The 15,638-nt window shown below is 50.1% G+C and overlaps 2 protein-coding genes, 3 non-coding genes and 1 pseudogene across 5 annotated transcripts; 4 read left to right on the top strand and 2 right to left on the bottom strand.

The window, feature by feature from the left end:
* Positions 1-2,920: 2,920 nt before the first annotated feature.
* LOC102382516 (histone H2A.J-like) lies at positions 2,921-4,335 on the bottom strand. The gene has a single exon (XM_006014874.1). The coding sequence runs from the start codon at positions 4,297-4,299 to the stop codon at positions 3,910-3,912; it is 390 nt and encodes a 129-aa protein (XP_006014936.1). The 5' UTR covers positions 4,300-4,335; the 3' UTR covers positions 2,921-3,909.
* Positions 4,336-4,654: 319 nt separating this feature from the next.
* On the top strand, positions 4,655-5,321 carry LOC102382262 (histone H2B 5). The gene has a single exon (XM_006014873.3). It carries the CDS (start codon positions 4,700-4,702, stop codon positions 5,078-5,080), a length of 381 nt encoding a protein of 126 aa, XP_006014935.1. The 5' UTR covers positions 4,655-4,699; the 3' UTR covers positions 5,081-5,321.
* Positions 5,322-5,707: 386 nt separating this feature from the next.
* On the top strand, positions 5,708-6,782 carry LOC102378566 (annotated as a pseudogene).
* A 1,752-nt stretch (positions 6,783-8,534) lies between these two features.
* TRNAK-UUU lies at positions 8,535-8,607 on the top strand. The gene has a single exon. It is a non-coding gene; the product is annotated as a tRNA-Lys (tRNA).
* A 303-nt stretch (positions 8,608-8,910) lies between these two features.
* TRNAQ-CUG lies at positions 8,911-8,982 on the top strand. Its single transcript has one exon. It is a non-coding gene; the product is annotated as a tRNA-Gln (tRNA).
* Positions 8,983-9,416: 434 nt separating this feature from the next.
* Positions 9,417-9,488, bottom strand: TRNAG-UCC. Its single transcript has one exon. It is a non-coding gene; the product is annotated as a tRNA-Gly (tRNA).
* Between the last annotated feature and the right edge of the window lie 6,150 nt (positions 9,489-15,638).

Below are 15,638 nucleotides of genomic sequence, written 5' to 3'. Positions count from 1 at the left end.
CTTTCCCTAGTCAGGAGATTGCTGGGTGCTGCTAATGCAGCCCAGGTCATCATGGTTAGCAGCCGTGCCCTTTCCCTCCCCTCATCCCTATACTGGAAGGGGCAATAGTCAGAACACCCTCTATTTGGCCACTAGTGCAGGGGTTCCCTGATACTCTGTTCTGATTAGGCCTGAACACCAGGGAATGTCTAAGGAGAAGCTGCATTGACAGCATGGCAATAATCAATTCGACTTAGTTAATAAATTTTCCTGAATGCATCAATTCCTCCTGAAACTGAATCCAGCAAAGTACTATCTGTGGGCACATCTACATGAGACGTTTACTGTGCAAAATTGTAATTAGTTGTGTAGTAAACACTGCATCTACACATGCACCCCTATTAGGCTGGAGTAAACCAAGTTACTCTGCTGCAGGATAGTACTTCTAAATACAAGAACTATCCTGCTGCGGAGTTTTTTATTCCACAGCAGCGCAAGTTTAGAAGCTACCCTAGGTGGCTGGGGCACGAGGGTGCTTCAGTGTGGGGGGCTGCCTGCCAACTAGCCCCATGCTGAAACACCCTTGTGCCCCAGCCAGCCCCTCTGAAGCACATTGAGCTGTGGGGGCAGCAGCCCTGGGCTGTCTGGTTGACCCTGGGAACCCCTGCCAGCCAGGGAGGCTCCAACTGGGCTCAACATGCTGTGGTCCAGGGTGCACATGCAAATGGCACACCTGGAGCAAGAAACTGCTCTGGAGTTTATTTCTTCACATTAATATGCACATATAGACATGCCCTATGTGTGCAAACCAGATACATAAGGTCATCAGGGTAGTATTGCTATTTCATACCATGCTGAGGCAAAGGATAAGAGTCACATGAATAGTGGCACTATGGGGCCTTGTGCTAACCAGCATTTTCCCTGTGAAGATTGAATGGCCAACTGCAATGCCATCCACAGAATAACTCCTCTTTGGAGTCTCTCCTGCTACACTGCCTCTGCACTAGAAACCAAAGGCCACCCTACTGCAGACCTCAACAGAGCTCACAGGAAGTGCTGACTACTCAACTAACCTTAGCTCAGTTTTCCTTCTGCAACATTTATGTGACTATAAACTCCATCATTTTTAGAAGGGCGGGCCTATGGATACAAAGATCTGATCCACCTGGCCCTTTACATTTGCAGACTTTACTCCCAACAGTCAAAACAGGTATAAGTGTCCCTAAACCTTGAAATTAATGAGGGTGTTTAGAGAAGAAATACACAGTTACTACAACAGACATAACTATGAGACAGTGGGTGTGTCTACACGTGTGCTTTAATGTGCAGTAGTCTATTCTGCTGCACGTTAAAGTGGCATGTCAAAAACAGTGCTAATAAGCTAATGTGCAGTAGAATTAGTCTGCTGTGCATTAAGCATCACTAAAAGGCACCTGCCTTTGCTGCTGTCTTTTGCCCTTTACCTTATATTAAAGGTACTAAACTTAATGCGCAGTAGCAAAATCACATTAATGAACGTGTAGATATGCCCAGTGGGACATAACCATGTGTAGAGGGAGATATAACCAAATACAGCATGCATAATGTAAGCAGGGTTACACCTATATTATCATGGCAGCTTTGAGACTAATTAATCAAAGACCACAGGCCTGTTGTTCTGGGCACAGGAAAAAACAAAACAGAACAAGAGATCTTGTACTCTAAATCCAAGAGTAAAGACAATTCAAGGGAAATAGAAGTAGACTAGAATTAGTGATAAGCAACAATCTTAGCTACATCCTGGGGAATTATGCACCTGCACAATTTTGCACATAAAAGACATGACCATGCAGTTGCATAATTTTGCATAATTTAACTGTGGCAGGATCTGTATCTCCACTTCCATGACGTCGAGGCACAGAGCTGCACGACTAGACAGCTGGGTAGGTAGGGAGGGGAGCTTCTGCCTGAGGGGTGGGGGTGTGAGTGGGTAGGTGGGGCCCATATGCCATTGGGCCAGGCTGGCTGGCTTAGTGCCTCCACGCGGGGCTTCTAACTCTCCAGCTGGAAGCTGCATGTGGAGGCAAGCAGGAGCCTGGCCCAATGGCACATGACTCCGTGCCTCCATGTGCAGCTTCCCACAGGAGTGCTGGAAGCCCCACGTGGAAGGCTGGGCCAAACCAGTCTGGCCCTATGGCATGTGGACTGGGAGCCACATTCCATTGGGCTGGGAGGGCTCCTGCTTGTGTTCACAAGTGGTTTCCTGCTGGAGTGCTGGAAGCCCTATTTGGAGGCATGGAGCCCAACCAGTTAGATGGTGCCTGTCTCCCAGTTTACATACCATCTGGCTGGACCAGCTGGCTCCACACCTCCACATGGGGCTTCCAGCACTCCAGTGGGAAGCCTCACATGGAGGCACAGAGCCCACCCAGCCCAATGGCATGCAGCTCCTGCCTGCAATGCCACGAGCCCCCATGTGCTGCCATGCAACCAGAATGGTTTGGTGTGAAGGTGCATGCCAGCAGGCCAGGCCAGCTCTGTGCCAGCACATGCAGGCCCTGAGACCGACTCAGCCAGAGGCATGTGTCGCTAGGGGCTCTGCCTGATGCTCCAGGGCCTGCTGCTGCTGAGCCACTGGTAGCAGGGGCTGTGCAATGTGCAAGAGGGTGGGGAATGTGTGGCGGGGAGGGGGCCCACACCCACCTACAAACCCCACACGCATATCCCTACACCCCTTCACAACTCCCCCTCCCCGCACAAACCCCACACCTGTCCACAAACCCCCCATACTCCTATAACCACCCCCCCCACCCACACACACACACCTGTCCACAAACTCCAAAGGAATGCCCACACCCACACTCCCCACCTTCACAAATCTCCCCCACACATATCACCCAAACCCTCCCAACCATACAAAGTACCTGCATATATTTATAAAAAAGGTTCAAATAGTGTCATATTTAGTTTATTTTTTAAAAGTAATTAATTTTGCACAATTTTGAGTTTTTCTGTGCATAATTTTGAACTATTCTTTGTATAATTCCCTGACATGTACTTAGCACATCTTATTTTTTAGGGTGGGATATTAAGGAACAGGATCTGAAATGCCTGCATAGATATTTACCTAAAATTTTACCCGAAGTCTGTGGTGGACAGGAAGGGAGGTGAAGAGGAGGGGAACAACACAGGAAAAGTACAAACCTATTTTTACTCAGTAGGTGATGAAAGCTGGCTTTATTGGAGAATTTGTGGGCATCAGAAAGGTGCCATGAGAGCGGATAGAAATTTTTCCAGTAACTGCCCATTTAGTAAAAGATCTGGCCAAGCGGCTGCAGAGGTGACTCCTTGAGAAAGCAGGTCCCTCTTTGCTGCACCTTGGCACCAGAACATCTCAGTTGCTGAACAGGCAATCAGGACATGGTTGCTCGAGAAGGGTCACTTTGTCCGCAACCCATCTGAGTGCAGGAAACCTGGGTCCTGCCCTTTAATGAAAACCAGCTGCCCAGAGACATGGGGAAAGGCTGAAGGCCCCAAAGCTGCTTCCAGCGCATGCTCAGGAAGGGCTGGCTCCAGTGACAATAGCTTTTTTGGTGAATGCAAAGCAGCAGATTGGCCTGTTTAACCCCTCTGACACAGTGCTGCATAAAGGGGGCTGGTGCTATATGTCCTCTGCACTGGGAGGGGTGATCTTGCCATGGCATGGCAGCCTAGGGTAATAGGTGTCATTAAAGACAAAGGGTAATAGGGAAAGCACCTTAAAAAAAATCTTTCTGAGCTTTCTCTGAGAAATAAAATTACACCCAAAAGCACTAAGTTAAGGACCCAGCACCCCCCACCTAACAAGCAGAGCACAGATCCACAGCTCTTTCAGTGAAGTGAGTGGGTGGCTCTTAGAAGAGCCTTTGGGTATTTGCAATGTCTCTAAGTCTAGGTCCAATTCCGCAGATCTCACTTGCCCTTGGCTTTGTGGCTCTCGGTTTTCTTAGGCAGCAGCACTGCCTGGATGTTGGGCAGGACGCCCCCCTGAGCAATAGTGACTCCCCCAAGCAGCTTGTTCAGCTCCTCGTCGTTGCGGACTGCCAGCTGGAGGTGGCGGGGGATGATGCGAGTTTTCTTGTTGTCGCGGGCTGCGTTCCCGGCCAGCTCTAAGATTTCAGCTGTCAGGTACTCCATCACTGCAGCCAAGTAGACGGGGGCCCCGGCTCCCACTCGCTCAGCATAATTACCCTTGCGAAGCAGGCGGTGCACACGGCCGACCGGGAACTGCAGCCCCGCGCGAGAAGACCGGGACTTAGCCTTAGCCCTCACCTTACCTCCCTGCTTGCCGCGACCGGACATGATTTCGCCTTTAAAAACCACCACCCCTTTGCAACAACAAACGCTCAGCAGTCGCAAAACACCGCCGTCCCTACCTTTTATACCCTTGTGGGAATGAGGAGAGCGGGTCTTGATTGGTTAATTACGGAGCCCACTTGAAGCAGCCAATAAGAGAACGAAACAGCATCCCGGCCAATTGAGAAAGAAAATGCTATTTGCATCCAATAGGAACGTGGAAATTGGAGTAAGTCTATTTGCATAGAAGCCGGCCTTAAGGTATGACGTGATGAGCTTTAGCAACCAATAGCGACGCGATTCTTAAGGCACCTTCATTTGCATACGCACTCTATAAATAAAGGGGCTGCCTACGGGATTGCGCCATTACTTTTTCTTTGAGAAAGGAAAGACTGGAGTTTTCAGCATGCCGGAGCCCGCCAAATCTGCGCCCGCCCCCAAGAAGGGCTCCAAGAAAGCCGTCACCAAGACCCAGAAGAAAGGCGACAAGAAGCGGCGCAAGAGCCGCAAGGAGAGCTACTCCATCTACGTGTACAAGGTGCTGAAGCAGGTGCACCCCGACACCGGCATCTCGTCCAAGGCCATGGGCATCATGAACTCCTTCGTGAACGACATCTTCGAGCGCATCGCCGGCGAGGCGTCCCGCCTGGCGCACTATAACAAGCGCTCGACCATCACGTCGCGGGAGATCCAGACGGCTGTGCGGCTGCTGCTGCCCGGGGAGCTGGCCAAGCACGCCGTGTCGGAGGGTACCAAGGCTGTCACCAAGTACACCAGCTCCAAGTAACCTGCTTCTGGCTTCGTCCCCAGAACCGCCCAACCCAAAGGCTCTTTTAAGAGCCACCCACTTACTCCTTGAGAGAGCTGCTTCATTCCTCTTTTGTATGTTTAGAAAGAAACGTAAGTTCAAACGTATCCCGCATCTTTTACGGGTTTTTATGTGGGTGTGAAATGGTAGTATCGAGAGCTGGCTTTTGTGCCGTGGACGGATGTTCACTTTTTAAATAAAATACCTTGGCGCTTTCTCACTGTTTGTGTCAGTCCCGTGTCTGAGCACGTGATGTGTTTACATCTAGAATCAAACGCATCTAAATGCTTTAGGAAAAGCCACTGTAAGGGAATTCCCCAAGCGCCCGGAGGCACTGGAGCAAAAGGCCGGGGTCTGCAACACTTCCAGGAAGTCACGACCCTTGAGCTGGGGGCGGCGTTTTGAGGCAGACAAAGAGGGAGGGGAGCGAGACCTTGGGAAGTTCGTGACACCCTTGATGTTTGGAAAATTAATACGTATAAGTAAAAACTTGTGGAGAAGGGAGGCAGTCGTCCCCGAGCCGCGGCTTGAAATTTTACTGAAATACCCCCACCCCCAACATTACTACCCTCTTTGTAGTAAAGGGGAGAGGAAGGTAGGCTGGGGATGGCGCTACGAGTTAAATCAATGTTCCGCTTCTTGGGCTGGGTCCTAGCAAGCAACCCGCAAAGGCCGTCTCCTGGGGACGTGGCACTGAAACCTGCCATGGTTGTATCCACATCGGTGTCTGTCAAGCACGCCGCTCACGTAGTCTTGCAATAAATGATGTAGAAAAAATCGTGAGAAAATACAGGCCCCTCGGTTAACGGGCGCTTGGGAAAAAGATCGCACCCTAAGACGTGCAAGAGGCGACGGCCGCCGTACCCCCATTCCCAGCCAGCCCTTTGCTGTTAGGGTGCTCGCTTGTTCACGCCCACGGCTCCTTTGTACGCATGCTCCCTTTCAAGGGCTGGCGCCAATTTCGGCTTTTGAATTCAAACGCTGCTTGCGGATTGGTCCGCTGCGATCCCTCTCATTGGTCGGGGCGCTATACCGTCACCAGGCAGGGCTCAGTCGGACAGTCAGGCGGGAGGAGATTGTATTGCTTTGTGTGCAGCCAGTCTGCGCGTGCTCAAGAGGCGGCGGCAAGGCTTTATGATTTGAATCTGAAGCTTAGCGCTAATTGGTTGGAGAGAGACACGCAGCGTGTTCAATTGGTGGGAGAAAACAATCGTCACTCTCTCAGGCTGGGTGGGGTGAGGGGCGAGGGGGGCGGGTCTTTACCGCCTTTCTCAGTTCACCTTGCGGTCGGACTGCACTATCTGTAGACGGCCAGGCGGCCGCTGCTTTTGGCTCGGTCGGCACGGAAAGGAGCGGGTGTGTCTGGGCGCGGGAAGGGACTGGGGAAGGGAGGCGCCAAGCGGCACCGCGAAGTGCTGCGCGATAACATCCAGGGCATCACCAAGCCGGCCATCCGCCGCCTGGCCCGCCGCGGGGGCGTGAAGCGCATCTCGGGGCTCATCTACGAGGAGACCCGCGGGGTGCTGAAGGTTTTCCTGGAGAACGTCATCCGCGACGCCGTCACCTACACGGAGCACGCCAGGAGGTAGACCGTGACCGCCATGGACGTGGTGTACGCTCTGAAGCGCCAGGGCCGCATCCTCTACGGATTCGGCGGCTAAATCGAAGTCCCTCCACTTAGTCGACCCAAAGGCCCTTTTCAGGGCCACCTATCCCTGCATAGAAAGAGCTGGGATCATTTTAATTGGGAAACGTTGAATTAACGCTAGCGTAAAAATGTTTTGAATTCTTATATATTTGCTTATAGTTGCCAGTCACTTGAGTCGTGAAGCAAAGATGCTTGCCTAGCGCTCCAGAAATGCTGCTGCTGCTGGTGCCCTGGGAGGTGTGTGGGATCAGACAAGGCTGGATCTCGGGGCTGCGGAAGGAGGGAGCGAGCTTTGCTGAAGTATGGCTTGACCAGAGTTTGCAACAGTTGCCTGAGCGCGCTTTGGACGAGGCCGCTTGGCGCCCCCAGCACCCTCCCCCCCCACCCCCCCGCGTGGCATGGGAGTGGGGGATTTGAGTCCCAGGCACAGACGGGTGTCTCTTCCCCACCTCCAGCGGTTTTTCCCTGGGAGGAGGAACTTTCACACCCCGCTACGGTTCCCCCACCTGGTCTGTGCAACTGCAGTGGGGGAAGCAACGTGGCTGCAGTAGGTGGGCGCCAGAGCAGCCCCCAGCCATGATCAGAGGGCCGGGGAGTTGGCAGAGGCTTGGGTGCTGCGGAGGGGGAAGATCTACTCGGAGAAGAGCGACCTGCTCTGAGTGAACTCCATCACAGCAGGTGAAGGGGACCGTAAGGTGGCCTGAGAGTGGGTGCTCAGTTCAGGAAGTGCTGGCCCGCGGTGCACACCTAATTAATTTAGGCTTCTTGTCAGAAAGTTTACTGCAGTAAGGGCTGCTTCTCTGCTTGCTGGAACCATCTGCGGCTTCCCCTGCACTTCTCAACTCGCTGGGCGACTTGTCCCCTCAAGGGCCAGCAAGGCAAGACCAACTGGCATTTGTCCTGGGAAGAGTTGCTGCCTGGGCTCCCAGCACCGTGCTTGCGGTGGAGAGGTGCAGGCCCTGAAATGCCAGGCTAAGTCTGTCCAGGAACAAAGTCATCCCGAGTATTCGACCCCAAGGTCCTTTTCAGGGCCACCTACCCCTGCACAGAAAAGGTGGGCCTGTTCCAGGTGCATGCACTAATAAAGATGTCCTAGAAATTATTTGCTTGTAAACGCTCTATAAAAAGTTTCTATTGACCTAAGTAATGTTCAGCAAGGAGGCTAGTGTAGACCAAGGGGCTGGCTAGCAATGATGTCCGGGGGAAGGGAAGGGAAGGGAAGGGAAGGGATGGGGTGGTCTGTGTATGAAGACGGAGATGACCCCGCAGTCTTTGGGATCTCCAGCAACTCGGAAGGGAAGGCGCTTCAGGAAGTCGCTACAGCCTCAGTTCTAGCTTTGGTTTGGACGTGACAAGCTAGGCGGGAGTGAGGGAGGATTAAGGAGGTGGTCCCAGAGTTAGCAGATGCCCTGGCTCTGATGCTGGGAGATGGGCCAGGGTCCTTCCCCGCTGGGGGTACTGCCCCCAGGCGTGGGGCACCGTGGGGCTGATCCCCAGTGCTCTTTCCTCCACGACCGCGCAGCCCCAAGGAGGACAGGTAACAGTGCATGCATGGCTCGGGGATCACAGCTCCGTGTCTGTCTGGCATCACATCACTGCAGCGCCCGCCAAGGAGCACAGAGGGTGTCCTGCGTGCCCAGGGCGGGCGATTGAAGTAGTCTCCCTGGGGCGGTTTGTGTTGCCTGCTAATTGATAAAGCGTACGCAATTTCTAACCAATATTGTTCACACTATGAGTCATCTTCAGAGTGATTCTTTTAGACCTGCGCGCGGAAGGTCTGCAAGAGCCCGGATAGCTCAGTCGGTAGAGCATCAGACTTTTAATCTGAGGGTCCAGGGTTCAAGTCCCTGTTCGGGCGGCTGCTTTTAGAATGCATTTTTGCTCGCAAATATGAATTGCTGTAAAAATATGACTTCGCGTGAACATCTGTTGATAGATTACTGAGAATTCTTAAGGAAAAAAACGTAATTTCTCCATTTTTTTAGAGGAGCCTTTGCGTCACCCGAAAGCAGTTTTTGGGTTTTCTGCGGGGCCAGCTCCTGTGGTGGAGCCTTGAATGAAGGGGAAAGATCAAGGAAAACACGATTAACAGTATACCTAAAAGGGAAATAGGGAAGAAAATAATCCTATTTCAGATATGGGTCTGGCAATCTTTTTAACTGGTCCCATGGTGTAATGGTTAGCACTCTGGACTCTGAATCCAGCGATCCGAGTTCAAATCTCGGTGGGACCTTAGTGCACATAGCGGCTTCTTTGCTTCCTGAGTGGACTTATAGATCTCCTCCACTTTGCTTTCGCTTCCTTAATTTTATTTAGATCATTGGCTCTTTTGTTTCCTTTTATACTCAACAGAAGTTGTTGAAGCAAAACAGTGACTCAGTGGTTTCAGGCCCCACCTGCTCCCCTTCCATCCCCCTCACTGAAAAGCATGATGCCACTCAACATCAAACTGAAGACAGATGCCTGCGAGCTGTAGATTTGCTCACAAGCCACAAGGGGGAGAAGTTGTACTGTGTATGCCAGCTTCCTGGAGGGGGAAAGAAGCCTGTAGCTGTCTTTGATACGAATCCAGGCACATATTTTAACTCATTTTGTTAGTTATATGGGTTTCATAAAAGGAAAATGAAGAAAATTTTACTCCCGGAAGGAAAGAAAAAGCTATCCCTTTGCGTTGGCCGGGAATCGAACCCGGGTCAACTGCTTGGAAGGCAGCTATGCTCACCACTATACCACCAACGCATCTGGAGGCACAGAGTTCTTCAAAGCCTGTGATTTCAAGGCATCCCTGACATTGTTATGGAATTGCTGAATGGGGTGTGCTGCTAACAGAGCAGAACGAGACTATGTAACTAAGAAGTGAAAGAGAGGCTACTATATCATTAAAGATGATTGCAAAATTAGATCACTATTTTACCCTCTCATTGTAGGAGGGGATCTGCCTGGGCTTCCACAGGTAGCAGATATGGTAAAGTTTGGCAAGGGGAATACAGAAGAGGCAAGCCCAGAGGGATGGTAGGTACCAGATACCCATGGCTGGGCAAGGAGAACCATGGTGGATGGATGACTAGGACATCCAACAGCCATGTTGCACACCTGGTGCTGGGACTGGGGGTATTTTGCTGTCTCAGAGTAAGGGAGAAAGGTCTTCCTAGGTCTGGCTTAGCTCTCTCCTGGGCATGGTGTGGTGTTACCTCATTGCTAATGGTTGCAGATCAGGGAGGGGAGACTCATTGTGCCTCACATCCCCCCTCCAGGAGATGCCCTAAAAAAACCCTTTTGGCAAGGGGCTAACACCCTGGAAAAGATGCAGGGTATCCTGATTGATGGAAGGCTCAGCTGTGGGATGGTGGCTGGCTTGCCTTCTCCTTGCCTGCAAGGGGAACAGGTATCTTGCCTAGGTACAGAGGAGATGGTGGAGATACGGGCCTTGTTAACATCAATACTTCCCTGACCGTGTCTATGTGAGACACATTGAGCAGTAATTTAGTAATTGTAATTTATTAATTGTATAAACTTGTTTATACAAGTACTAAATAACTGTGTAGTAACCAGTAGCTGTGCAGTTGCACTAAAGAATGACTTTTTTGTGATGCTGACTGCGCAGTAGGGCTGTGCAAAATGGCACTGTTCCATTTCCCCTTGAGTTTCAAGGTTTCAACAGAACATTTTGTTTTGAATTTCATTTCCATTCGAAACAGCTGTTTTGTTTCTCTTCCTCGAAACAGTGAGGCTGTTTCCACACTGTTTCGATGTTTTGCCCATTCACTATAATGGGGAAGCTTGGAACAGCCTCTCTCATCTGGCAGGCAGATCAGGGCCCAACCCCGGGAGGGCTGTGGGGGCTGTGCCAGTCCTCCTCGGGTTGAGTGCTGCCTGCCAGATGAGGGAGGGAAGCCAGTGCTGCTGCCCTGGACTGGGGAAGGGAACTGAGCCCAATTGCTCAGTTCCCCTCCCCAGCATTAGACCAGGCTGGGGAAGGGAACTCAGCCCAGCTGAGTTAGATCAGACTGGGGAAAGGAAGTCAGCCCAGCTGGGCTGAGTTCCCCTCCCCAGCACAACTATCTGGCTGGGGAAACGAACTGGGCTGAGGGCTGAGTTCATTTCCCCAGTGTGATGGTCGTGCTGGGGTTGGGAATTCATCCCAGCTGGGCTGAGTTGCCTTCCCCAGCCCAATTGCCTTCCCCTGCCTGTGCTCTGTTTGGCTTCCTGCACCCCAGCCATGGGAGGTGGGGAGAGTCAGGGATGCACTTCCCACCTGGCTGAGCCTAAAGCCACTGGGAGCGCAGCCCTGGTTCTCCCCTGTCTCCCACCACCTGACTGCTGGCTGCTTCAAAACTCGAAATGTTTCAAAACTTTCAAAATGTTTTGATTAGCCTCTTTTTGTTTTGAAGCTGTTTCGAAGCCATTTGTTTCATTTTGATTTCACTGTTTCGAGGTCGAAATGAGTCAAAATGAACATGAGCCATGCTTCTCAAGCAAATCCCGGGACGTCATTCTCCCCTTGTACTCGGCCTTGGTGAGGCCGCAGCTGGAGTACTGCATCCAGTTTTGGGCTCCACAATTCAAAAAGGATGTGGAGAAGCTTGAGAGAGTCCAGAGAAGAGCCATGCGCATGATCAGAGGTCAGGGAAGCAGACCCTACAATGACAGGCTGAGAGCCCTGGGGCTCTTTAGCCTGGAAAAGCACAGGCTCAGGGGTGATCTGATGGCCACCTATAAGTTTATCGGGGTGACCACCAGTATCTGGGGGAACGTTTGTTCACCAGAGTGCCCCAAGGGATGAAAACTAGGTCGAATGGTCATAAACTACTACAAGAGTTTCAGGCTGGACATAAGGAAGGATTTCTTTACTGTCTGAGCCCCCAAGGTCTGGAACAGCCTGCCACCAGAGGTGGCTCAAGCACCTACATTGAATACCTTCAAGAGCAAACTGGATGCTTATCTTGCTGGGATCCTATGACCCCAGCTGACTTCCTGCCCTTTGGGCAGGGGGCTGGACTCGATGATCTTCCGAGGTCCCTTCCAGCCCTAATGTCTATGAAATCTATGAAATCTATGAAACAGTGTCGAAATGAAATGGACAGCAACATTTCACACAGCCCTACTGTGCAGTAGCTAGCTGATGACTATTGCACAGTAGCATTGTGTCATTCTTCCTGCCACATGAGGCTACTGAGCAGTAGTCATAGGCTACTGTGCAGTCAATGTCTCATGTAGACACGGCCCCTGAGGGAATCATCAGGGGTTGGTGATATGCTCCTGGAAGTGTGAAGAGCAGGCCCAAGGACTGATCTTTCTTGGATACCCTGATGGTGGTAGAAGAGGGAGGATAAGAGCTCCCATAGACAGCAGACCAGTAAAGGCATGTTCACAGCTCAGAACTCTTCCCTCCTGACAGTAGCAGCCTTTAGCTTTCTGGAAGTGAAGTGGCTGGATGACCAGAATGCTTCCTGGGACACTGACAGGGATGGGGCAGTAGAAGAAGGTGCCCATGTGGAAAGGAATTGGGGAGATGTGTAGAACCAGCTCATATGCTCATATTGTGTAACCTCTCCGCCAGGCACTTGATGGCAGTATAAAGAGCTGGGTTCAAATGTGGGGATTTAACACAAACTTTCTATTCACACTCAAGCCTCCATCCAGAAGCCCTGGGGAAAAAATAGTGTTCTGAAGTGAACAAACTTCCCCACGACTCACAAACAAAAAGTCCACTCGAACAGGGTTTATTAATCCAGGAAAAGGGACAAAACAGCAACCTTAAACAAACCCTTAACTATTAAACATTCATTGAAACCCCAAACAGCTCTCAGTCACTCCCAAAACAATCCAGGGGAACTACTAGCCCAGTCTCGTGTGAATGGAGACACCCAGGGCTGCTGTTGGGAGCCTCTACCACCTAATCAGCCCGAAGTGGCAGGTGCTGGGTAGGGAGATAGACTTCAGAGGGTCCTGCTATTCCTTGCCATCAGGGGTTGCCTCTCTGCTCCTGGGGACTTTAATACCCATGCCTAAGTGGCCAGAGCTGGTAGAGAGACCCACACTGGACTTTGCCTCTGTCAAGGGTCTCTCCTTCCTCAAGGGTCTTTGCTGCAGCTGGGGGTTGCCCATTCTTTGTTACCACCAGGGGTCACTGTTGCCCCACTGCTGAGGGTGGGTTGCTTTTATTTCAGACTGCCATTGCACTCCCATTTCTTTTAGATCTGGATCTACTCAAAAGCCAGCTCAGGGATTTCTGCTCTTTTAAAACTTGGGGGTGACAAGTTCTTCCCCAAATCTAAAACAGGTTTGTTTTCACAAGTGGTTCCCATGTGGGGATCTAATGAACTATAATACTCTCTACAACTGTAATACTCCTATCTGGAATCTCTCCTGATTCTTGCTCACACATCTCCAGCCTGGAACCTGCCCCCACCCCTCACCTGCAAAGTTGAGTTAACAGTGAGTGTTGACCACTAAACTTAATGAGCAGTAGCAAAAGCGTATTAATGAACATGTAGATGAACCCAGGGTAGATCAGTTCTAGACGTTCACAGGCCCTCCCTTTCAAAACGACGCGGCTGTTGCACAAGGAAAGTTGAGCAAAGGTCACTGAAGGATCAACTTCAGTAAGTAGACTCCCGACTTATGTGTATATTGCGTTCCTGAGAAACCTTGCATATGTCGAATTTGCACAACTCGAAGTGAATTTTCCCATAGGAAATAATAGAAAAATGAGGGGTTGCATTACTTAGATCTCACATTTATGACACCAAAGGTACCAAAATAAAACCTTTTTCAACCAATACTTTATTTATTATGTTACAAAAACATATTGTAAACATATGCTGCTACCACAATGGCAACACTGAGACTGAGCGAGCCTCCAGAATCCTGCTTGGGAACCCAAGCTGCGCGTAACTCCATTTGACTCAGTCTGCGCATCTCGCAAGAGGTTCATGTGTATATGTGTATATACATGAATGACGTGCATCTTGGGGTGTATTTTTCTGCTTGGGTATTAATATTAATTTGTGTAAATGCAAGACATGGATAAGTTGAATAAGCGTAAAACAGGGGTCTACTGTATTTAAAAGTTTGCATCTGCTGACTCAAACAGTTTCATAATTGCCCAGTTCAGGACAGGCAACAGGTGTAAGATGTGTTAGATCAAGGCCCAGAAGCCTGAAAGGAATAGCTGAGGGTTCTGCACTATGCCACCAATGAGAATGACCATTTTCCCCTCACCCAAACAGGCCCCTTCCCTAGGGCTCCCCACGGATCTGCTCTACACAGCTCATTCCTCACAAAGCAGCCATGGGTCCTCAGTTTGGAGTAGTAGAGACAGATCCTACCTAGAATGTGATGGTGAAGGGCCTATAGTTTGGGCAGACACTCCGAAAGATTTAATGATTCTAACATAGAGGATATATTATGGCAGGGATCTAAGTGAAATGTTTGGCCTAGTTCAAGGTTGGTCTGCTTCAAAGCCTCTATTAGAATACTGGGTAAGATGTTGCCAAAGTGCACCATCAGAACTCTGTGGGACATGCCAGGGTAAAGGCACACTCACAGTAGGTGTGTCAGGTTTTCCCTCTTGGTTGCAGCTCATGAGCAGATAAATGGGATGCCACATGTCTCCTGCAGGAACCACATGGGGTACCTTCTTTCCCAAAAGCAGGAGAGCACTTGGCTCTTGTGAGGGTAGTCCCATCATCCTCTGATGTTAAGTTTCACTGTAGGGTTGCAAGATCCTAACATCCTAGTTGGCATTGGTGCTGGGGAGGGACAAACCCCATGACATGTAGCCCTGGGTCATGATAATTACCATGTTCTACTTCCTGACTGGTACATCATAAGCACTGCATTGGGCTTGACACTCACAAAAGAAGAGGGACGTTCATGGGAATCCTGCCATCAGCACAGAGCTGAATACAACTGTATTCAGACATGGACCTGTGTACCTCACAGACATTTCTAGCACTGTTCTCTGAGCTGTCCCATACTGATGAGTCCAGGTTTTAATGCAGTATCCCAAGTGGGGCTTCCTCAGGCAGGGGGGAGGAGTGCTTTCCACTGTTCTTGCACATGACAATATGTGTAGGAGCAAAACAGACTTTGACTGCTGGAGGGTGCAATCTCTTGTAAGGCCCCAGCCCTTATGGCTGCTGCTAACTCCTAGAAACCAGTGCAGCCCCTGTTGCTGTTATGGAGGCTTCATCTGCTTGCAGCTACCCTTGAATGGCCATCCCCTTTCTTTTTCTCTGTTTCATTCCAACAGTCCCTCATGGGCCCACGTCCACTCCTCTTCCAGAGGACAGAAGCTAGAACAACCCATGATTGTTGTTTGCTCCCACCTCAAAATTCTTCTGAGCTTCTTCTATCTGTCACTTTCCCACTGCTCTAGCTTTTTTCTACCCTTCAGTCATGCCCCATCCAGATATCTGAAGTGTGTGTGTGCATGTGCAACAAATTTCTTTTATTTTAAACAAAACACTAGGCAAATTACAACAGCACACAATACAGCATAACTACAAAACATCTCTTTCTTTCTGCTCACTAATTATGAGTCCTGTTAGAATGATGTTGTAGCTGTGATGGTCCAGGAATTATACAACAGACAAAGATTTTTCAAGGGTGATATCTTTTATTGGACCAACTGAATGGTTGGAATGAAATTAGACAAGCTTTCAAATGTAGGACATTATGAGACTGCAAACCTAAATCTATAAAGCCCAAACCTGTCATCATCCCCATACAAACATAAACAAAACACCAACCTGCCTTTAATAACCATGAAAGCATTTTATAATGGCTATTCCCTTTCATTAAAATGTTTCCATTCCCAAAGCTGTAGGGGAAGAGGGATAGGAAAGAGAATCAGTCCAGGTAGGCCCTGCTATAATACTTTTT

This window comes from Alligator sinensis, unplaced genomic scaffold (assembly GCF_000455745.1).
Source record: "Alligator sinensis unplaced genomic scaffold, ASM45574v1 scaffold647_2, whole genome shotgun sequence".
Classification (NCBI taxonomy): domain Eukaryota; kingdom Metazoa; phylum Chordata; order Crocodylia; family Alligatoridae; genus Alligator; species Alligator sinensis.
Note: the sequence above shows the minus strand (reverse complement) of the source record. Positions and strands in the feature narration are given on the sequence as shown.